Genomic DNA, 24,543 nt, shown 5'->3' on the forward strand with positions numbered 1-24,543 from the left:
GAATGGCAAATCCAATATAGTTTTGGGGCCTCGTAAATTGGAAAGACTATATGATTTTATTCTAAATTTGTATAACTTTATATTTTTTTAATATATATGTGTATAAAATATACTTACACATACAATTAGTCATTAAATATTTAGATATTATAATTATTACATCTTAGATTTATAATATTTATCTGGCAAAAATCCATCAAGCTCCAACTTGTCGGCATTTTCAGGATAGCAAGCATATTGCGTGAAATCTTTTACACCAACTTCACTTAGTACTTCATCATCGATGTAGAAGTTACCAGTACAGGTACTAGGTTTACGAGAAAGTATTACATATGCTGCATCAGCCATTATAACCGGCTTACGCGAATATTTAGCACCTTCGGGACCACGCAACATCTCTATTGCTGCTGTATGTACCGTTGTGCGCGGCCATAACGCATTAACCGCTACTCCACGATTTTTGAATTCTTCAGCCATACCCAATACACACATTGACATACCGTATTTCGCCATTGTATAAGCCACATTTGAAGCAAACCACCTAGGTGTTAGCGTAAGAGGGGGTGAAATATTCAAAATATGAGCATGATTGCTCTTCAGTAAATAAGGTAAGCATTCCTTCGAACTGTGAAAGAAAGTTTAGTTAATATTTAAATTAAATGTGCTGATTTATAACTCACACCAAAAATGTACCTCTACTATTAATGCTATTCATGAGATCGTAACGTTTCATGTCAGTTTTCAAAGTAGAAGTCAATGATATCGCACTGGCATTATTGACTAGAATATCAATTCCACCAAATTTAGCGACAGCTTGTTGCACGGCAGTTCGTACTTGCGCTTCATCACGAACATCAACAACACAGGCCAATGCTTTACCGCCCGCTTTTTCAACTATTAGAATATATGTATTTATTTTATACATGCGAAATATTTGCGAAACATACTTGTATGTATGTAAATATAAAACATTGTGTGGCGATTTCTTTACTCACTTTCTTCTGCGGCTGTGTAAATAGTACCTGGCAAATTGGGATGTGGATCAGCTGTTTTGGCTGCTACTACAACATTAGCACCGTCTCGCGCAGCTTTTAGCGCGATTGCCTTACCGATTCCACGAGACGCTCCCGTAATAAATAATGTTCTACCACGTAAAGTGCTAAATTTATAAAATTTATGTGTATTTAAAGTGCCAAGTGTTGCAATTTCTTTACCCAACGTTCTGCATTATAATTTATGTATATAAATAATTTCATCTACTCGCAAGCCTTCAATGAATACAACTGAACTATATGGCTAACAAAATATTAACGCAACAAAAGTAGCAGTGAACAGGTTGTTGTAAAGAGGGCAAAGTGTACGGCTGAAGATAACGAAGAGAGCTTTTATAAAAAAGTTAATATGTATATTCTTCTATGAGTACATATCATATTTACGAAAACATATATGTACATATGTATATGCAAAGAATAAGGTAATAAAAGTGTTATTTATATAAATTATTATGTGTGTACACACATAAGTATATAGAAGTAGATGTATATGTTATGTACATATAGTCCTTTATTTATTAATGCATTCCACCAGATTATAACAATACTCTTAAAAAATATCTGCAAATATTATCGAAATTTATTCAGCTTATAATTTCGAAACGTATTTCTCCGGTAGAAAAAAATCCGATATAAGATTGTCTGCGTTTTCGGGAAAACAAGCATATCGTTTTAAGTCTTGCACACCCTCTTCAATTAGGACTTCTTCATCAATGAAGAAGTTGCCAGTACAGGTATTTGGATCTTTACAGAGTATTGCATATGCTGCATCAGCCATTATTTCAGGTGTGCGTGAGTACTGAGAAGCTTCCGCTCCTTGTAGCATTTCAACCGCTGCTGTGTAGATAGTTGTACGTGGCCATAACGCATTCACCGCTATACCCTGACTTCTAAATTCTTCAGCCATGCCAAGTACACACATGGACATGCCATACTTGGCCATGGTATAGGCTACATGAGTACTGAACCAATGTGGTGACATGACGAGCGGTGGTGATATATTCAAAATGTGTCCATGTTTACTTTTTAGTAGATATGGTAAGCATTCCTTAGTGCTGCATGAATAATTGTATGATATTGAATATAACTAATAGTAGAAGCGTATTTTTAAATATTTACACCAGAAATGTGCCTCTTGTATTGATGTTGTGCATCAAGTCGTAACGTTTCATATCCGTTTCAAGTGTTGCTGTTAGTGAAATGGCACTGGCATTGTTGATTAGAATATCGATGCCACCAAATTTTTTCACAGCAGCTTGAACTGCTTTGCGTACTTGCAATTCATCTCGGACGTCTACAATGCATGCCAGAGCCTTGCCGCCTTCATTTTCAACTGTGTATGAAGTTATCGAATTATTACAAATCACCTTTACATTTTAAACATTTACATACTTTCTTTTGCTGCACTGTAAATTGTGCCAGCTAACTTTGGATGGGGTTGCGCAGTTTTCGCTGCTATTACAACATTAGCACCATCGCGTGCAGCTTTTAATGCTATTGCTTTTCCAATTCCTCTCGAGGCGCCGGTTATAAATACCGTCTTACCACGTAGTGTCCTATAAATAATGCGATGCGAAGGATCTTTAAGGTCAACAATAAATACTATAATTTTTTTTTCTTACCCGTTAATTCTCATATTATTATAAGAAAGATAAAAGCAAAATAAATTTAAAATTTCTCGTCAGGTTCAATGTTCATTGGGGCGCTCTTTTTTGGGTTGTGAACACAAAGAATCGCAGGTGATTAGTTGTTATTAAGCGAATTTTGATAAGAGCAATGTTAGTGTAGATGTTGTAAGCAAACGGGTATTTGGTTTTAAGCAAATCACTTAGCCAATATAACACATAAGTATAAAAGTTCAGCATAGAAAGAGACAACTTGCTATAATTGTAATAGGATAGAGCGGGAAAGTCATTGCACATCCAAGTGGCAATGGGTTAGGGTACTCGTTCCTAGCTAGTGTTAAACTGTCACCTAGGGTAAGTTTATTGTAATATATGTGGTATGTCAATACAAAATTTAAGTATTTCTATTAAACGTTATGTTTTTATATTTAAATGATGAGTATTACTGGTTTTTTGACATTATATGTTGGTAAATAAATTTAGTTGAAATGACTTGCTGTGCAACCCTGACCTGGCCGGCAAGAAGTTGTGTGGTATAGTTTTTGTGTTTATGTTGTCAGTGCTAAAATAGAAAAATAAAAAGGTATATTTTTTCGCAAATACTTACCGGTCTAAATTTATGATTTGTATCTAGTGTCAATAGTAAATGTAGTGTTATTTTAAATATATATGTAAAAGTCGTACACGGAAAACATCATGTTAGAGAATGAAATGTTGGCGCTGCAAAATCAATTAACCATCGCACGCAATGAAATCAACAAATTGAGGTATGATGGAATACATATGTTAAAGTTAACAATTTTGAGATAAATTTTCCATTTCTTTTGTGTACAATTACAGACAACAAGTGCGCAATTTGCAACACGTTCAAAGAAAGGATATTGATAGTGTGGCCCGTTTGCTTCGAGAATTTCGTTGCGAGGGTTGTCGTCGCCAAACTGTAGAGGAAAACACCCGCAATAGCAATGTATCACCCAAGCAAAATCAGCAGTTAGATGTAAATGTAACTTGTTGACATGAAAGTGTTGCTTAAACACTTTCCCGAGCAAATTCTAATTATTGACACTGCATTATTTGTAAAATATGTTTCAGGACTTAAACGCAGAGGCGTTCAGTGGTGTGCATTGGCAGCAAATCGGCGTGATACGTACGGCATTTCCAGAAAAACGTGGTGTACCTCGACAGTCGAGTGTAGGTGGTCGGTTGCGTGGCATTGTTGAGTTGAACTCCGATACTTTTACAAATCCAGAACATGCATTGGACGGCCTAGAAGAATACTCACATATGTGGCTAATTTACCATTTTCATAGAAACAATGCACATCCGAAGGCCAAGGTCGCACCGCCGCGTTTGGGTGGTGAGCGTGTGGGTGTATTTTCCACACGTTCACCGCATCGTCCCTGCCCAATCGGTTTGTCCTTGGTGGAAATTGAAAAAGTGGAAGGAGCAACGATTACATTCTTCGGAACCGATATGGTTGATGGTACACCACTGCTTGATATTAAACCATTTATACCGTTTTATGATTCGCCAGCTTTGCCAATGGACTCTGGTAATTATTCCAAACATATCTTTCTGAATCAAAAAATAAAGTATTATATCTTTTACACCGCGTAGGTCGCATTTCTGTTGGTCCGCTGGAAACACTTGATTTTTATGATTCGCGCCAAGAGCCGGATGGTGAAGAATCGGAGCTTGAATTGCTTGCAGCTGGTGCTACAGGAGGAAGTAATAGTAGTAGTGATGATACTGTTGGGGGTAGCGGTGGTAGTGGTGTAGGGAATTATCATAGTTCAACACCTCCCAATATAGTTAACCACATTTCACCGCCGTTGAGTGCTGTAAAAGTACCCAATTGGGTTGCTGGAAGTCATCGGTTAAAGGTTTGCTTTAATGAGCGCGCCGAAACCCAATTACAAGAGTTACAAGTCAATCGACAATGCATAATAGACATTTTAGAAACCGATCCGCGTTCTGTGTATTTGCGTACAAAATATGGTTCACAAATATTCACATTTCAATTAAGCGAAGTAACTGTCACATGTAAATTCGATGACAAAGCCGCAATGGTAACAGTGGTGCAAATCCGTAGAACGGAAAATGTGCAGGACGAAGAAGTGGCAGAGTGAAAACGAATTCCTTCGCGTAAATACATATTTATATAATTATGTAAAAATGTTGGAGGATTTTAATTCAAACGATCTATACATATGGTTGACACAGATAGTGGAGCTCAAGTTAAATTAAAACGAAAATATTACAGTAGTATATGCATATATCACATGGTCACACACAATCTTCATCGCTCCTGCATATTTAGCCAAACTGCAGTTGCTACAGTGCGTATTTAAGTTAATCAATCGTCAATCGTTGCCAACTGCAGCTATGTTAATAAAATTCTGTTTTACAACGGTTGGCATAAATATTCCATTTCAACTGCTGTGCTTGTTTGTATTTTAAATATTTTTTCCGTTTAAGTTTAATTTTTATTTACGTATACGTTATGATACGCTTGGTATAGATGTTGTTTGTCTGCTTACAAAACATATCGTCTATAGAACAAAAATATCAATCACAAATATACTTAGCAACTATTTAAGTAAATAAATGTTGATAATATGAATTGAGAACAAAGCTGAAGTTTTTTTTAAAATAATTTCTGTGTTTGTAGAAAGTTTTTGGGCTGGTTATTTTTATACCCTGATTAAGTTTTCCCGAAGTCTGCAACACCCAGAAGGAAACGTCGAGGACCCTATAAAATACAATTGTATATTTACAAATTATCAGCATGACGAGCTGTGATGATCTGACCGATAAAAATTGAGTTCCTTTATGCAATCTTTTGTATTGGGGAAAGGTTTTATATCTAGGTGCAACCGAAGTTAATATTTTTTACTTGTTTTATTTTAATTTTTATATAAATTATAAAAAGTTTTTTACCAAAAGCTGATCGAATAGCACGCAGTCGGCTGATTATAAATTAGATACTTAAAATTCAAATTTATTTTTTATTTAATAATATTATTCCATACTTTTATTTTAGCTCTATTTCACGCTAACAAAACCAACAAAAGACACGAAATAAATAGTTTAAATAAAGTTGAAAATGTCAATCGTTACACTGAGCTGGGAGGAGTTTCTTCAAGAAGCTACGAAGTTCCAAAAGATTTCTGAGCGCCTGGATGACACTTGGACTTTATACAAGAAGGTATTATTTATTAAATTCAATAAAAAGATGAAAATTCAACTATAAGATTTGTACATAATACAGGATGAGCAAGAGGGCAATGCTTATCTTATTTACGAACAAAAAACAATAAACACTGTTGATGAAAAAAGTGGTATTGATGCTCTAAAAGAGACTACCGACTGTATAGAAAATGAAACTGCGGCGTTGCCGCCAAGCAATGATTTACTCAAAATCGAATATCACATTGTTTACAGTATTTCTTATCAAGTGCCTGTTTTGTATTTTCGCATCTATCGTAATGGTTAGTAGCACAAAAATAATTATAAATATTATAATTAACATTCTGACTCTCTCTACTAGACGGCAGCATGTTGTGTGTCGAAGAAGCCTGGCGCATTTTTCGTGACTACAGCGACGATGTCAGCAATGCCAGTAGTGTGGATGCAACAGCTCCGCGAAACGCTGCGGATATGCTGAGTATTATGACGCAATTGGATCACCCCGTGATTGGCAAACCATATATAGCAATACATCCCTGCCGTACGGCGGAGTTGCTGGCGCAAGCGGGCAACAGTCGTAATCGTATACTCACATTTATCAGCTTGATGGGACCGTATGTGCAATTAAATTTAAGCAATGAATATGGCAAGGAGTATACTGATAGCTAGATTGCTAAATATTGGTCAAATTGTAAAAAAAAAAATGTTTAAAAATAAAATCTACTTATTTTCACAAATTAAATAAAGCTGCAAGTTGAATATTTTATTTTTATTTTTTATTTATATATTGTATTTCTATGTATGTACGTTGTAATGCTTACTTTATTATTTTACATATTTTTTTTTTAACATTTACGATTACATAAAAACAATTGTAACAGTTATAGAAAATTACATAAATCAGTTAACTGCAAAACCACAACAAAAGCAAACTGTTTTAGTTTAGTATTTAGGTAAATATTTAACAGCATAAAATCGTAAGCGACAAGCTATGCCAAATCAATGTTGTAAAGTTAACATTTTTTTATTTTACATATTTTTAAGCTTATAACAAAAGCTGCAGCTAATTAGCAGTTGATATTTTAGCAATTTTTGGTATTTATTTTTTAATTTCATTTCTATTATTCGATTTTCATTCGCTAGAGTGCATTAAATTTCCTTTAACATTGGAATAAATATTTATATATATATATATATAAGTTTGTATATAATTACATTCACTATTTTAAGCAAATATTAGTATATATGGAATTTGTATGGATTATTTCCCTAATTGTCATACTAGTTAATGCTACTTAAAAATAAATAAATATTTTTCTTTCTCAAATACACCACTTATAAGTAAAAAAGAAAATAAATAAATAAATCTATAAAAACAAGGAAAAACTTAATCACGTTTGCAACAAAGTTTGATTACTCTTCATAGGTTCAAGAACTTCATTTCGATCGGTCAGTTTGTATGGCAGCTATATGCTACAGTGGTCCGATATCGTCGGTTCCAACAAATGAGCTGTCTCTTGGGGAGAAAAGCACGGTTGCAAAATTTTAGAACGACATCTGAGAGACTAGTTCATATATAGACAAACGGACGGACATTGGGCTATAGGGTCGCCGACATTTCCTTCTGGACGTTACAAACTTTGCGACACTCTTAAGAGTATAAAAATGCTTATATACAAAATTATGCGCAATTTAATTTAATTTATAAAACTGTGTAAACAACCAGGATTTATGCTGTAGCTTGAAAAATATACGGTATGCCGTTAACTAAAGCACTTATTAAAGCTTTCGTGCCTTTTTGCGTGCCTTCAAAGCTGTAGTGAAAGCTTAATATTCAGATTCCGTTAAGGAAGTTTTTGGTCTAAAAAAATATTATATATACCTATGTGTATATTATACATAACTCCAAACATATCCAAATTTTTTTAGGTTTTGGAAGCATAAATGCTTTAGTGTATTTGTTTCAATAAAAGCTTTGGAAAAAAACAGTAAATGCATAAAATCATAACGAAATGCTTTCACTAACCTGCATAATTTGCTAATCTTCAAATCTCAACATGCTAAACATACAATGATATTTGAAACTTTAAACTGCAACAATCATTGATAAAGCGCTGGCATCTCCTTTTTTAACTTCAGTGAATATTTACTGATATTTATTTTCGTCTACAGTTTATTTTTTGCTTTATTCAATATGGACTTAGCAGCAGTAACCACACTTTTAAACACCTACAACTAATTATTATTCTGTTTATATATATATTTTTGATTTTTGAAAATCTCTCTTCTATAAAATATTTGCTTTAAAAAAAAATAATAATAAGCATACAAATTATAGCAGCTTCGAGCATAAATTGAAACAATAATGAATGCTTGCAATAAATAGTTATTTTTTAATATTTTAATTTTCTGAAATATGTATACTTTTAATATTAAATGTTATTGTTGGTTTATTTGCAGCCATTAAATGCTTGTGTATATTTATTTTTGTTGTTAATGTAAACAAAATGTCACTACAAGCATAAAATAAGCTGCTTTAAAATATGTCAATTATTTAAAAAATATATTAAATAGTTAAAAATTAAGCAGATGCTTCACAAACTGTAATGCACATGTGTTTAAAAATTGCAAGCTTTTTGTAGGTATAAAAACTAAACATTTAAATTGATTTCAAAAAATTAAAATTTTAATATTTCGATGCTGTAAATATAGAAAAAAGAAAAATTTTTGTGTGTATATGTATTATATATTTTGTTTAGTCAAAATTTGCAATTTTCCAATACTTTACGCTCGAACTAGTTGTATATATATGTATGTATGTATATATTAAACACACTTTTTAATCGAATTATTTTCTATATATTTACTACAAATTGTTTAACTACATATATATATGTGTAAATAGCTTTATATTTGTATGTATGCATGTATATAATTCTCTATTAATTTTATTTTAATTTTAAATATGTATGTTTGTTTTTGTTTTATTATAATTAATGTTAACTCCTACTGTGGTGTTCTATTTCATAGCAAACGCACACACGCACACTAACTCACACATATTTACATGCATTAATGCACGTCTATATGTATGTGTTGTGTGGTGTATGCTCGCATATGAAATATGTTTTCAAAAATGCTTTTTATTTCGTTTGAAACAATTTCTAAAAACTCAATACAATATGCCTAGACTACAAACTACCACTAACATACGTATATAACTATGTACACAATATATCTACATATTTACTATTGAGTATATGCAAATCTATGTAAACCTATTTAACTCTTTAAGTAATTACATTATTAAAAAAATTTTAATAAACAGTTTTTTATACATTTTTTTTTTTAATTTAGAAAAAGCACATTTTGAATGCAAATAAATATACATATAATGTATTTTTAAATATACATATGATGTATTTTTAATAATATGTTATAAACCCTGTGAATGTGGGTTTGAAAGCAAAAATATTTCAACTCAAACAATTTCTTTTGCACATAAGTTATGCACTTAAAGACTTAATCTTAGCAGTTGGTTAAACGGACGGCATTATAATCGAAATCCATAAATTCAATTGAAATTGAAACAATTTAGTTGAAGGGCACATTTTATATAACAATTAGCCAGGCTTTGGTTTGTCTTGATTAAAAATGTATATGGTAAAATAAAAAGAGTACTCTGAAGTAAGTGATATGGCGTTTTTAACACCACCAGAATATTTTACAATATATTTATAAATTGACTTTATAAATTAAAAGAGATGAGTTATTCTAGAAAAAAGTTAACACAATGCTGCATATAAATGGAAGTACTTTATATACTTTTATGTATTACTTAAATATATACCCAAAACTAGTTATTTATCTACATATATAGTCATTACTTCTGAAACTATTATTTTTTGTTTGTAATCTTTAATTTTAGTTTATTTTATTTCATATATGTTATAACTATTCATATGTGCATATATGAATATGCGCTGTGGTAGTATTTTATAACTATTTAAGTTTGTCTGTATGTATTGTAATAATTTGTATATTAAATATGCAATTTGATTTCTTTGAAAATTCCATTAAAGCTGCACCATTTACTGATATATTTTCCGTCACGACATTGTTATTTCTTTTATATATACCGATATCATAATAATATTTATTTACACTTGATATCGGTGATTTTTAAGTAGTTTTACTATGCTTTACACAGATAAATAAACAAAATATTTCTAAATGTTAGAAACAAAAAGCAAAGCATATTAAAACAACTCTGCGTTCATAAAACGAAAATTTCACCTTAAAGCGGTGATGAGAACTTTTTATTTAAAAAAATTCATATACTTTTAGTAAAAATATGTAACATAAGTAGAAAAAACAATAATTTGAGCTAATAGTTTTTGATTACGCAAATTTAAATACTTTTGAACGTGTAAACAAAGACAACAGGGTGCGCTTTAATAAATGTTTTAATAACTAAAAATAATTATAAATTAATGATAATGGTAAGGTTGGCAGAACTAAAGTAAAAGAAAAAAATTATAAATATAACAAATAGATAAAAAATATATTCTCTATTTATTTTGTTACTCATTGTATATAAATTATTTTAACGACTTACGACAAATAATTAAATTATTAAATCAAATCAAAATAATTAATGTATTTAATAAAAACGAAGATTGTGTTTAGAAATCAAATTGACTATTTGTTTTTTTTATTATACAGATATTTACATTGATTTAACCATTACAACTAAGGCAAAGCTACAAGTATTTTAAGACTTGACGAGTTTGTTCAGTAATTTTTAATAAATATTTTTATATATAAATGTATACACATTTTTACGCACACAAGGCCATTATAATATTTAGTGCTAAATTCGCTGACAGTTTATTTAACAGTTAGCTACATAATATTAAAAATTAAAAAAAATAAATTTTTTTACGAAAATTAAACAGCGCATTGTAAGCTTTAGAATGGCTAGGACTCTTATATTTTGGTTAAGCCTTTGAAGCACTTGGGCAACTATATAATCAAAGCGTCAATCAAAAAATTATTACTATTTTATTATTTTGATATTTATTATTGTAGTATTTACTTATTATTATAATTATTTATATATTAACCTTAAACTTATTTAGTGGCGTTTTATATACAAGCATATATTTCTACAAAGATTGTTGTATATCGTGTATTTCACTATTATAAACATTATTTTTCTAATAAATTTACTATTTTCCTAAAATATTACAATTTGTTGTTAAACTAAAATATGCTGTAATAAAATAAATTAAAGCTCACAATATGAATGCATTAAAATTTGTAGTTCTTCGCTTTTACAACTGTTGCTATTTCTAAATACATATGCTAGTAATAGGTTGTATTTAACATTTTTAACATTTGTATTTCTCTGTTTCACATATACGTTCATCACTATTTTTCTTTTGTTCGTTTATTTCATTTCCTTTTCCTTTTTCCGCATACTTTTGTTTATAATGCGTTAAAATTAAAGCTATTCTATGTGTTGGACGGTGGTTTCTTTGTGTTGTTGTTGGTGGCGTTCCATCAGTGGCTGTGCTATGGAACTACTAGCGGAAACGCTCCGCCGAAATCAGCTGCATAGTAAGTTGAAGAAGCCTCTACCCTTCTCGGAACGTGGTGCCATTAGCATAGGAACTTGATTCTTATGAGTGACTTTTATCTAATCGGTATAGATGGGAGAAAAGTGCAAAAATGTTGAACTGTTTAATTTTCATTTATTTGGATGAATTGTTTATTGTACATACCGTGCAAGGTACCTGCATCCATGGCTCACCATCGATTTGCATTGGAAATGTTTTCTTCGTCTTAATAATGACCTCACTACATTGTGCTAAACGTCGACCTGAGGCGCGTAAGCCGGTGCGCACTTGTCCCATGTGTAGACAATTTTCCAAACCAATAACTTCAATCAGGCGATCGCCAAAGTCTACAGGGAGATAGAATGAAAAAGAAATATAGGAAAAATAAAAACTGTTGACTTTAAGTGTTATATATTACAAAAAACATAATGAATGTATAATAAGCATATATGTATTTACATAATTATATTATAGGTTAAATATCAACTATGTTTATTCCAGTATAATTCTAAATATTATATAATATATAAATTAACAAATGGCTTAAAAGCTATTTAATAATTTAATATTTCTAAAATTTTGGATCCCCTTGTTATTTAGTATTACACTTTGTCAAGTTCCGTTTGACTAGTTTATTTTAAATCGTTGTCCGGTTTGGCGTGACTTTCGCGCGAATAGTTAAGTGAACGTATTGTATGTATTAATTTCGTATAAATTACTACAAACTTTGTTTAAAAGACCTGTTAATCAGTGTATTCACAAAGTGAAAGACGAGTTGAAGTGAATAACTCCCTGCTTTTGTTTGCAAAAAGAAAATATGTATGCAAATGCATTCGTTGCTAAGTCCTCTGCGCAAAGGAATATCTCGTAAGATGGCGCCGCATATTGGAAGTAGCAGCACTATACGCAATAACAAAAGTGGAAGCTTCGTCAGTTCGGTTTTGTTATTCGGTTAAGTGTGTGTTTTCGCGTGCGTAGACGAGTGCAAGTGTAATTTGGTGGTAAATTTTGCAGTTTAGTCTTATTAAAAATGTTATTTGTTATATTTGGTTCATTGTTAAGTAATAGTGAATAATATTAATTAAAAAGGGTAAAGTGTTTTTTTTTGTGAAAAGAAAATATTCATGTAGGCAAGGATATTTAGTGCTAAGTTTTTTGCGCATCTTATAAGAAGCACCCTGAAAGGGAAATAAAAATGCTGTGCGCGATGAGAAAAGAGGAAGTAAATTTCACGAAGTAAATGTGTGAATATGTGAAATATGTGTGAAGTGCTTTTGTAAGTGTAAAAGGAAATATGTGCTGCAGTTTATTTAGTGTTATATGTTGTTTTTGCGTTTTTTGCAAAGGCCTGGAAAGCGAAGCGCTATGTGCAGCAACAGTGTGGAAGCAGGAAGAAGTGCCGTTAACGTCATTTATATGCAGCTAATTTAAAATAACAATTCACAGGGTGAGTCTAATGATTATTATAAGTATTTAACTATATATGTATATTAATGTACATATGTATATGCAGATTTGCGAATTTATTATTAAAAAGTTTTAATCGGAATCGGAAAAAAAATGAAACTAGTTTAGTTAATCCGAAAAACGAAATAAAAAATTCGAAATTTTTTTTAAATTAAAAATTGGAGTAAAAAATAAAATAATTGTTGTTCAAATCTAAAGGTGGAATGAAAAGGTATTAAAAGAAAAGGTTTCTAACTGAATTCAATTATTTTTATGAAGATATTATTATTTTTAATTAAGATTTTTGGGCTAAAAACATATAATATAAAAAAAAAACAATATATGTAAATGTTAGTACAATGATTTTTTTAATGCATTATTTGCAACCATGAATGATTTAATTTTTATACTCAATGTATTAAATAGAAATATGTATCATACATTGAGATCAACGAATTTTGATTGGGATTATTTTCTGTATTGCTCATTTTGAAAAATTCGATGCTTTTGATACGTTATTAACAGGCTTGTAGATTATTATTAACAGTATAACTAAGTAATACAATATTGAACAAATGTCTTAATACTCTTATTTACCGTATTTTATTTATTTCACTCACCTTGCGTTGCAACTGATAAGTCCACAGATGTAAAGCTTGTCGCCGAAAGTTCTTTATCCGAAGATTTAAGTTTTTTCCCTTTACGGAATGGACCAGCGCTTTTGCGTATACGTTTCTGTGACAGATGTTCACCCCACAAATTCGAGCCGCCATGTGTGTAAGGAATGTTTAGCAGGGCGATGCCTTGTAGATGTGGGCCATTGGCTAAATTTAGTGAAACACCATCGCACTTCAAAGAAAAGAAGAAAAAATAGCTATTTAAACAGAAGACAAAATAAAAAAATTATAAAAAACAATGGTCCGCTAGCGACCACTAAATTATTTGTAAGAAAAAGGATATTTTCCACTAGAATTCATAGCAAACAGCTGAAAATGTATTTGTTTTGTTTTGCTATTTTGTTTTTGTTGTTTGTATCCTTTTTTATATAAATATGTATATTTTTTCCCAACACTATTTAATATTACTTTCCGCTTTCGTTTTGCCTTCGTTCGTTGGTCACTGCTTGTTGGCAGTGTTGGCAAGTGGGTATCACAATTTGTAAAATTTTTATGCTAAAGCGAGCGTAGTCCTTAAAAGCGCCACAAATGGCTGCAACCAACCAATATAATGGAGTCATAATATTTGTAAAAAATTGCCACCTTGTTGGCCCATTTATTTATTTTTTGCTCGTCTTTTGATATTTTATTTTTCTTTTGTTAAAACTTCCTTCCGTTCATATTAGGGTATATTTGCTTAGGCTTCATTGGTCAGCGAAATTTCCTGACGGAAATTGCTGAGGTTGCTTGTTTGCGGCGTGCTGCCGTTCTGCACGTGTTTGTATTATATACATATATACATAAGTGGACATAGGTATATGTACATTTACATATATATTTACTCACATGATATACATTTATATTAAAACCCCTCAAGACAGTTTTGTGTAAAGAAAGTAAAATGCTACTAACACATCATTACGCAAATTAGGCCCTTCTTCGCACTTAACACCTACATTCGCCTTTTGTTATTTGTATCCCACATAAAAGGGACATTCAAGCCATGCATATGTGGCTATTATCTTTTATGGCCGTTAGCTGCTAAATGGTTATATTAGAATACAAATGTACATTAAGCACAGTTATTTAATGGGTGAATGGCTCTCTGCCGCCAGCCTCTTATATAATATATCGTATATGTATGTACGGACACATGTGTGTTTGTATTTATAAATGTTTTCAATGTAATTTTGTGGCATACGCATTTTTTATGTAAATTCTTATTGCTTCCCTGCGTTTTCTCAGGTGTCAGGTGTGCTACTCTGATTATATGTGTACTTATATAGTGAAGAAGTTTTGCCGATGGCTTTGATTAGTCTATAAAAGTATATGTAAATAAAGATGTACAAAAATGCTGCAACTAAGCGCTTGGAAACGCCCGCTTTATTTGATGTATGTTTTGGCTGTTAATTTTATTGCCCGTAAAATGTTCACAGACAGCTGTGACCGGTGTATCAACGTGTGGCTAGTGATATAAACTGAGATGAGTTGAGTATTTCATATTGAGAAGAGTTCTGCAATTGAGCGTTAAATTAAACCGCTTTTATTTGATATCATCTTGATGCGCTATATATGTCTATACATTCATATGTACTTCCACTTCGATCGGCACTTTCACATAGGTCAGATAGCCATAAAAACTTTTAATACTTATAAATTATCCATATGTGTCTAAATTTTTTCGATAGGTATTTGATTGAGTATGTCTGGATTTTAGCACCAACTCAACGGCAGACCCAATAACATGATTTAAGACGAACTTTAACCAAGTAAAACTAAGCGTTTGTAGGATATAAAAATGCGTTTGACAGCTATGGGATGAAAAGCAAGTTTCCTTTTATAGGGTAATATTGTGGTTTAGTAATAGCAGAGTGTTTTCTGTTATTGCATTGAACAATGTGTTCATAAACTTTTCAATGATGATCACTTCAAAAAAGTAAAAAAAAAAATTATGCGTTCAAGTCATCATTGAGGCAATTCAATGTATATTGGTTGAACCTTTGGGTATAACGACTGTCGATACCGAGAATGGCGTCGATAAGGAAAGAAGATGTTTAATAACATAAATGCTGACCTTGCTTTCATTAACTGCTTAATTGCTGTTGACGGAAAGTAGTAAGTGCATAAATAAAAAAAAAGACTGCACCAAAACTATTACAGCCTTCACAGGTGAATTTTTCATAACATAAAAGTTAAGAAATCTGTATCTTGATTTTGTTCTTTCAGGTTGTGTGGTCCAGTCTGAATAATTTCTTTGGTACGATAAAAGTATAATAATCTATGCCCAATTTTGTGAAGATACCTTAAAAAGTAAACAATTTTCCATACAAGGACATAATTTTGATCGATCAGTTTGTATGGCAACTATATGCTATGGTATATCTAAAGCAAATTTTGTGAAGTTATCTTAACAAATCAAAAAGTTTTCCATACGTGAACTTGATTTTGACCGAATTGTTTGTAGGGCAGCTTTATCCTATAGTGATCCGATATCGGCGGTTCCGACAAATGAGCAGTTTCTTGTGGAAAAATGGGCGTGTGGGCAAAATTTCAGATCGATAACTCAAAAACTGAGGAGCTAGTTTGCGTATATACAGACGGACATGGCTTAATCCACTCAGCTCATCATGCTAATCATTGAAATATGTACTTTATAGGATATCCGACGGTTGATTCGGGGTGTTACAAACTTAGTAGCAAATTTAATATACCCTTTTCATGGTATTTAAAGTTCGGCTTAGAAACATTACTATATTTTTATATCTGATAGCGAATAAACTCAAAGAGGCTTACAATTTTATATACGCTGGGTTTAAAAGACGTATAACTAACTAAAAAGTTGTTCACAAGTGAGCTTGCATGGGAATCAATCAGCAAGATGACCATCGCGGACTTTCCTCAGAAATTAAGCTAAAGAGTAAATTCACTATTTTATTAATGTTAGATTAATATTAGATTATAATAGTTTAAGTGAAACGCCCAAATTCATTTTATAAAAAAGGTTAATCAACGCCCTTCCCCATTAGCTGTGCTGTATTACATATATTCTATATAATAATAATATATTAATAGTTATAGACGTTTTTAAAGGAAACCCCATTCACTCGAAACGCCAATTTTACTCTGAAGAAACGTTGGCACTAATGAGCCGTAAGCAATGACGCTCGATGATAAGCTCGTGTCACTACAGACTGCAAATAACCAAACTGCAAGGACACATAATTTACGGTTGAGTAAATTTTCAGCGTGTTCAATCGACATCAGCGCAGAGCTGTTGAGCACACATACACCAAAAAGATACACATATCCACGCTGAACTTTATGGGAAAATCTAAAACGAATGAGAAGTAGAGATAGCAAGCAAAAATGTCGATTTTCCGGCACATTTTCCGCAGCGATTTGCCACTATAGCAGCGGTAGCGGCAGCGTTTAAAGTGCCGAACGGTAATGATGGATTTGGCGCGTTTTACCGGCGTTTGCACAAAACACTTACTCAGCGGGTAAAATATGCGACAACATGAAATGACATTGCGGCCAGATTGATAGCTTGATGAAAGCAAATTGCATAAGAAAGAAAACCAAAATGTGAAATATAGGGGATCTATAAGACCCGGAGCTGAATATTTGGAAAAACATAACTGTATATGTAGATATGCAGTTCTGTGCCTTTGCGAATGAGTGCCAATCAAGCCAACTCTTTACGGCTTACCCCGTTTTTTACACTTATCCAGCTTGTGGCTTCTTGTGATATGTGTCAGTAGCGTACCGTTTATTTTTTTTGCTCTACTTTCATTCTGTCATTTTTTGAGATTTTCAGGATGATACCGCATAAGTTTCCCCTGAAAGCTGGTAGCACTTCACACTCACTTGGCAGGTGCTTAACACTTACTTAGCTGACGCACATATGAAAGAAACATACATATGTACATATATCATATATATACTATCTTCATACATACAAACACTCAGAGGTAACGGTACTTCTTGCTCGTGTTACCTTTTCGTGCGGCTTTTGCAGTCAGTTAATTCATAATTTTATTTCATCTACACACACATACATATATTTTTTCATAGTGAAGATTTTCTCCTCGCCTCTCTCACTTACCACAATTTCGATATTTTCGTGCAGATTCTTGCATGACGCCGCAAATGTTTCTGAAGTAGCATATTCAAAGTACCACAGCTTGTTTTTCATGCGACTGTTGAATTTGTGTGGATTCTTCTCGCGCTCCAAGTGGAATTTAACACAGATTGCTGCATCCTGCAAATGAATTAATTAAAAAATGTATAAATTAAATATGATATTCACCTAATGTAGCCACTTTAAAAATATCATATACATTTTTCTTCAGCTTGACACTGCTTTTCGGAAGGTTTAATTTAGTTATTAAATAGATCTTAAAGCAGTTTTAATTTTTAAGGCTCATAATTAAATACAAAATGCAGTAATTGCTTTTATAATTTCATTAGTCTCTACTTTCTTATGTTTATTATTAACTCAACTAAAATATGGTATATAAGATAGATTCTTTCTAAAACATTGGAAGTTTTCTTCGCTATAACCAAGCAGATTGAAGATACTTCAAGAAATTATTTACCGGAAATTGTATCTTTTGATCAAATTTGACCCAGACTGGTCCAAAGCGAATCGATAAAAAGGTTTTTCCTAGCTTGGCCCAATCTTTTTTATGCTCGAAAAAATAAAAAAAAACAGTGTTTGAAAATCGTCGTGTTGAGATTAGAGTGATAGCAGCGGATCTCAACATTTCTTATGGATCGACTCAATACATTTTTATTAATATTTTGGTTATGAATGCTGGTTGCATAGCAAAATACCTCAATCTTTTGCAATAACGACGTTGAATAGAGGTCGTAGAGACTTTGAGCGCTTGAAAGCTGAGTACATTCAACAAACCCATCATTATTGGTGACGAGACATGAGTTTATGAATAAGACGTCGAAACTGTCCAACAATCTAGCGAATGGCGTTTTAAAAATGAGTCAAAACCGAAAAACCCCAAAATTGGCTGTAGGTGTTGTCGAATGTTTTTCACAAAAAACTATATTTCGATCAGAGGAATATTAACACGAGCATTGCAAAAAAATTATTGAATTATGTTGCTAATGATTCTAAATTACTTAAAGAGATGTGATCAATTGATAACGATTATCATTACACACCCTTACTGATTAACTTTGACTTTTGTCCTCCATTGTGTTGCAATTTATTAAGCTTTCTCTTCTGGCTTAATTTTATAATTTATATTTACGTTTTATAGAATAAGCTACATTTATAAATGTCTTTGTATTCCTTTAAAAGTCTAGCTATTCAAAGCGGCTCATCAAAATGTTCCAGATCGATTCGGTAAGAAAGCAATGCTCTGTGTTTGGTGGGATCAGAATGGTGTGATATATCATGATCTTCTAAAGCCTAGTGAAACTGTTACTACTAATCGCTACAGACAACAAATAATCAATTTGAACCATGCATTGTTCGAAAAACGACTAGAAGGGGCCAGAAGACAAGGCAAAGTAATTTTGTTACACACAAAGCACAATCGGTTCTGCATACAATTAAAGTACTTGGCTGGGAGCTGCTACCTCACCCGGCATTTTCAGCAGACATTGCGCCTTCCGATACCCATTTGTTTTCATCGATGGGACACGCATTGGCTGAGCAGCAGTTAGATGCCAACGTAGAAGTTGAAAATTGGATGTCTTATTGGTTCGCTTCAAAGGACGAACATTTCTATTTGCGTGTTATCCACAAAATGCCAAAAAGGTTGCCAAAAAGTGTAGAATGCAATGGTCAATACTTTGAATAAATTTTTTTAAATTTCTTATTCAAAATTAGTATTTCATTCACATGTCACACTAGTTGTGCCCCTTAAAATACTATGCTGTCACTTCATACAATATCCTATGAACCAAAAATCTAGATTGATAACCCAAAGAATAAACATCTGCAATACAATATACATAAACATCTGCAATACAATAAATAATCTTCACCTTAAATTCGCTTCCGTTTTGTTAATATTTCACTACACCTAGTGAATTTTACTACCACACATTTAAGACAAAACATAACGCAACATGGCATAACATTTCATTGTTGAATCACAAACAGAGATTCTCGTTAAAACTTATCACTTGTAAAAGTGTAATTTTGCGGTTTACAACTGACACCGAGTTTTAGCAAAAATTTGCATAAGCATTTTATAAACTATGAGCCTCTCTCTCTGCCTTTCCCTCTTATCTCTGCTATTTTGCAATTTGGACATATGAAATCCCGAAATGGGAAAAATTAAATGTTTTCACAAACTTTGTTGTAATCACAATTTGAAAATCATAAAGCATACGCACATCAGTATGCAGGCATAAAAATGAATAAGTTTGCAAACAAAGCAATAATTTCTACTTTGCAATGCGCACAAGTTTTGCACACAAGTGGCGTAAAAATTGCTGAGTAGCAGCATAAAACAATGCCAGTTTCTCACAGTTCAGTTGTAAGAGCCTAAGGAGCGCACTTGTATGAGTATGTGTGTATTTTTATGCGTGCAGCTACATAAATGATGATAAAATGAATGCATCGTACCCCTGGGCGAATTCACACAACGAGCAAAGTGCGCCGTTAACTTTTCAACTTTAACCGATTAGCAAGAATAGTTCACAGCAAATTGTAATGCGTTTGCGCGCCCAGCTGGAAGTAGTGAATTAGACAAAATGTGTGTTGGCAAAAGTTAGGTGATGGTTATGTTACCCCTTTGTTTTCGAACATAATAGTTTTGAAATTTTTATGAAAAACATTACAAATAACGGTGGTTAAAAAGAGTTTTTCAGTATGCTAGATTCTTTGGGTTATCAATCTAGATTTTTGGTTCATAGGATATTGTATGAAGTGACAGCATAGTATTTTAAAGAGCACAAGTTGTGTGACATGTGAATGAAACACTAATTTTGAAAGGGAAATTAAAAAAATGTATTCAAAGTATTGACCATTGCGTTCTACACTTTTTGGCAACCTTTTTGGCATTTTGTGGATAACATGCAAATAGAAATGTTCATCCTTTGAAGCGAATCAATAAGACATCCAATTTTCAACTTCTACGTTGGCATCTAACTGCTGCTCAGCCAATGCGCGTCCCATCGATGAAAACAAATGGGTATCGGAAGGCGCAAAGTCTGATGAATACGCCGGGTGAGGTAGCAGCTCCCAGCCAAGTACTTTGATTGTATGCAGAACCGATTGTGCTTTGTGTGTAACAAAATTACTTTGCCTTGTCTTCTGGCCCCTTTTAGTCGTTTTTCGAACAATGCATGGTTCAAATTGATTATTTGTTGTCTGTAGCGATTAGTAGTAACAGTTTCACTAGGCTTTAGAAGATCATGATATACCACACCCTTCTGATCCCACCAAACACAGAGCATTGCTTTCTTACCGAATCGATCTGTGTTTGCAGTCGATGTTGATGATTGTTCTGGATTAACTCATAATTTTCTTTTAGGATTCTTAAAATAAATCCATTTTTCATCGCCAGTGACAATTCGATGCAAAGCTGATTTTCTTTCGTGTCTTTTTAAGCTAAATTTCAAAGATGTTTTTTCGATTTTCCATTTGTTTTTCACTCAATTCATGTGACACTTATTTTCCACACTTTTGGATCTTTCCCATAGCTTTCAAATGGTCAGAAATTGTTTTAGTATGGCTGCCATTTGCTTTTGACTCAAAGTATCATCTTTATACAATATTGCTTGCAGTTCGGCGTCTTCAAACATTTTTGGTGGTCTTCCACGTTTTTCATATCTCACATCAAAATCATTATTTCTGAACCGTTGAAACCATCTTTTGCATGTTGCTTCTGATAGAGCATGATTACCATATGCCTCGACAAGCATTCGATGCGACTGTGCAGCAGCTTTCTTCAAATGGAAACAAAAAATCAATGCTTTCCGCAAATTATCACTTTGCCGTACAAAATTTGACATTTTCAACACAATGAAAAACTATAATGTTGTTTGTTTAATGACTGTAAGGTTATTGAATATGTTTGGCACTTGTTATGGCAACCAAAATGAAAAAAAATCTAAGGCTCTTTATCTACAAATATTCCCTTCCAACATATTTGGTCAATAATCGATTTTTGATCAGATCAATAAACTGGAAGGTCATGGTAGCAAATACGTCAAATGTTGCGTCGCTATACTTTGAAGCCTGTATGGTATATTTAAAAGTTTATAGTTAAATTTAGTTATTTAAAAGTATAGACTATCGAAATATGCAAAAATTATTATTTTTCTGTTTTAATTTAGGTTAGGTTAAGTAAAGTTATGGTAGTGTATATTAGGTTATGTTAATAATAGCTATCTCATGAGGGAAATATTTCGAAAATGGTAAAAGGTAACTGTTCTAATGCAGTGTTTATGAAAATTGTAATCCTCAGGTACTTTTTGGTGCATTAATTGCAAAAAATGATGTGCTACGACCTCAAGATCGTCGTGTTCGAATATTCTTTTTGAGAATTATACTAAAACTTGAAAGCATCATAGTAAATACTGTTATTTAGTTGAAAGTTTTGGTTATGCTAACTGTCATTTATTTATTTTAAAATTTGTCGACCTTGAAATCTTAAACGTTTGCCCAGCTATAGGAAACAGAAGTTATATGTATTCTATTCAAATAGAGTGCTCGTGAAAAGTTTTTACAGGTTAAGTTAAGTTAGGTTAGCTTGGTGTAGGTTAGGTATGCTTATAGTAGGGTATGTTTGTTATGTCAATGCTATTATGTTATCTCAAGAAGGAAATATTTCGATTTTACTGTGATAGCATTATGAAATGAGAAAAGGTAACTCATCTAATTTAGTATTTAGGAAAATTGTAGGGGTCTGTTAAAGCTTTCATCTAACTTAAAATCTTTAGTGAATAGTTTCAATCATCAGATTTTTCCTTCCCGGTTATTAAAACTTTTTTAAAGGGTTTAACAGCTTCTTGAGAGCTTATTCCGGCTGCTATTACAGCATCGCATTCTGAGAGAAAATATTTGTTTATTACTGAATTTATTATCGCTAAAATGTGTTTTTCCATATCAATACAGATACTTGATATGTGGCGCTACATATTATTTCATCCACTGCACTTTTACATCCACAATTTCCTACTGAGTATATACCAATTTACTCATGTGCACGAGTACCACACTCATACTGCACTAAGGTAACTACATATTTTATGTGCACAAAGAAGGACTAACGCAAAAAGGACTGTCGTATGAAATATGACAGTCTGAGGACTAAAGAACTTAAGTTGACTCTTAACGAATGGTTGTAACACGCTTGAAGGACAAAAGTAAAGAAGGCAAATAAATAAAATGTTATAAATATAAAATTTAATACATATATGCTCGCAAGATTTACGAGATATACAAAAAATTAAAGCAGTAATATAATGGGGCATGCATTCCACGAAAGAAAGGCGAAAATCGCTAAGACCGACAAAGTGCTAAAGGGAGCATGCAAGCATTCACTTGACGAAGAATGTATAATTTCAGCTTGGCGTGTATATTTGCATGTTTGTATATATGTACGCTTATGGGTGTATCTGTGTGCGTGTGTGCATTGATAAAACACCTTTTTATTATGCATGCGGTTGAATTGAGAAATCACTGAATAACGGTTTAACCGAGACGCATCAATAAGGCAGACAAACATAAGTAGCTTACTTATACCTTTTCATATAAATTGCGTACATACATACACCTGCGCACTCGTAAATAAATCACGTCTGCCATTTTATAAAGTACTAATGAAAACATCGATTTTGTGGTCTCACTTTGCGGATTGGCGGTCTGAATTTTTCTGCCGATTGTGCCGATTGTGGTGAACTTTTCGCCAACCGCTAATCAATCAGTCATGTTGTAATACAGCAACAAACACATTTATTACACATATAACAATATGTGCATTTATCGTATGGTTGTTGTTGTATTTGAGTGTTGTTGCAATAGTGAAACTAGATCACCAGGCAGTGATTGCCTTTCAACCGCCATAAAATTGTTTCCTCTCAATGTACGTGTCCATACCCATTAAAAGCTCAACAGTTTGCCGCTAGTTGATAAGTGACAACAGCACTTTGACGCAAAACAGATGCTGTCATAATCTGGTAGTCCAATTTTATATATAAAACTATGTATATACAATATATATTGTATGTATATCATGTGTAAGCATTGGGTATTGAAACAAAAATCGGATAAAAGCAAATAGCAAATTTGTGATGGGATTCGTTTGTTGATTTTCTGTGCGTTTGCCGTAAGGGATTTACAGTTGAGTTGCTGTAGTGTTGGTATTGATATTGAGATGATGTAAGTGTTCTCGCAGAACTTTAAGCTATGACGCATTATTGACGTTTTATTAATATGACAACTATTTGCACAAAAACAAAATGGCTTGTAATACCATCGTATTAATCATAACTGAAGCTGGGAAATCGCATTTTTTTCGCTCAAAATTGTTTAAAACATTTACGCTAGATGTCGCTTTGGTACAGTTTTTTGTTCCTTTTTATGGCGTTAAATCGAAAAAGAATATTTCTACTGTTTTAAAAATTGAGCAAGTAATTTTTTACTACTTATTTCTTTTTTAAATTTATAAGTAATGTTATTGAAATCAATTGTTTCTGCATAAAAATATAGCATAATCGTGAGAAAAGGCTAACCATATTCACAGGATATTATTAATTGGGTCTAAAGCTTTATGCCTGCGTTTTTTTTTTTAATTTGAACGTTTATTTAAAAAAAACATGTACAATAGTATTATTCAAAGTATTGAGCATCTGAATCTATAACATGTTTTCATCTCTTTTTCAATTTGTGGATTCCATCCCAAAAGAACTGCGTCGTCTTGGCCGTCAAGAATAAATCAAGCCAATTTTGGACACCCTTTCCTGAAGTGAACCA

At 32.4% G+C, this 24,543-nt stretch overlaps 5 protein-coding genes across 6 annotated transcripts in view; 2 read left to right on the plus strand and 3 right to left on the minus strand.

Moving 5' to 3' along the window:
- Positions 1–54: 54 nt before the first annotated feature.
- LOC106620977 (hydroxysteroid dehydrogenase-like protein 2) lies at positions 55–1,356 on the minus strand. The gene is made up of 4 exons (XM_014239653.3): positions 1,215–1,356; positions 996–1,159; positions 681–894; positions 55–625 (listed from the first exon to the last, which is right to left on the minus strand). The coding sequence occupies exons 1-4, from the start codon at positions 1,226–1,228 to the stop codon at positions 157–159; spliced, it is 861 nt and encodes a 286-aa protein (XP_014095128.1). The 5' UTR covers positions 1,229–1,356; the 3' UTR covers positions 55–156.
- Positions 1,335–6,632, plus strand: Atg10 (Autophagy-related 10). The gene is made up of 4 exons (XM_014239657.3): positions 1,335–1,474; positions 5,721–5,885; positions 5,949–6,168; positions 6,228–6,632. Exons 2-4 carry the CDS (start codon positions 5,784–5,786, stop codon positions 6,533–6,535), a joined length of 630 nt encoding a protein of 209 aa, XP_014095132.2. The 5' UTR covers positions 1,335–1,474; positions 5,721–5,783; the 3' UTR covers positions 6,536–6,632.
- Positions 1,546–2,865, minus strand: LOC106620978 (hydroxysteroid dehydrogenase-like protein 2). The gene is made up of 4 exons (XM_014239654.3): positions 2,675–2,865; positions 2,445–2,608; positions 2,172–2,385; positions 1,546–2,107 (listed from the first exon to the last, which is right to left on the minus strand). The coding sequence occupies exons 1-4, from the start codon at positions 2,686–2,688 to the stop codon at positions 1,642–1,644; spliced, it is 858 nt and encodes a 285-aa protein (XP_014095129.2). The 5' UTR covers positions 2,689–2,865; the 3' UTR covers positions 1,546–1,641.
- On the plus strand, positions 3,011–5,311 carry LOC106620976 (tRNA (adenine(37)-N6)-methyltransferase). 2 transcript variants are annotated; one of them, XM_070109012.1, is made up of 5 exons: positions 3,011–3,031; positions 3,312–3,444; positions 3,518–3,680; positions 3,770–4,229; positions 4,295–5,311. In XM_070109012.1, the coding sequence occupies exons 2-5, from the start codon at positions 3,374–3,376 to the stop codon at positions 4,804–4,806; spliced, it is 1,206 nt and encodes a 401-aa protein (XP_069965113.1). In that variant the 5' UTR covers positions 3,011–3,031; positions 3,312–3,373; the 3' UTR covers positions 4,807–5,311. The 2 variants fall into 2 exon arrangements, with proteins under 2 accessions (XP_069965113.1, XP_014095127.2); XM_014239652.3 differs by lacking the exon at positions 3,011–3,031 and having other exon boundaries at positions 3,084–3,444; positions 3,518–3,674.
- Positions 6,633–10,545: 3,913 nt separating the features above from the next.
- Positions 10,546–24,543, minus strand: part of Dgk (diacyl glycerol kinase 1) — a 175,961-nt gene continuing 161,963 nt past the window's right edge. Inside the window, exons 18-21 of the mRNA XM_070109011.1 lie at positions 17,695–17,850; positions 13,554–13,782; positions 11,653–11,834; positions 10,546–11,567 (exon numbers count right to left, since the gene is read on the minus strand). Of these exons, the coding sequence (XP_069965112.1) occupies positions 11,478–11,567; positions 11,653–11,834; positions 13,554–13,782; positions 17,695–17,850 (657 nt within the window). The 3' untranslated portion in view covers positions 10,546–11,477. The remainder of the gene's footprint in view (positions 11,568–11,652; positions 11,835–13,553; positions 13,783–17,694; positions 17,851–24,543) is intronic.

This window comes from Bactrocera oleae, chromosome 4 (genome assembly GCF_042242935.1).
Source record: "Bactrocera oleae isolate idBacOlea1 chromosome 4, idBacOlea1, whole genome shotgun sequence".
Classification (NCBI taxonomy): domain Eukaryota; kingdom Metazoa; phylum Arthropoda; class Insecta; order Diptera; family Tephritidae; genus Bactrocera; species Bactrocera oleae.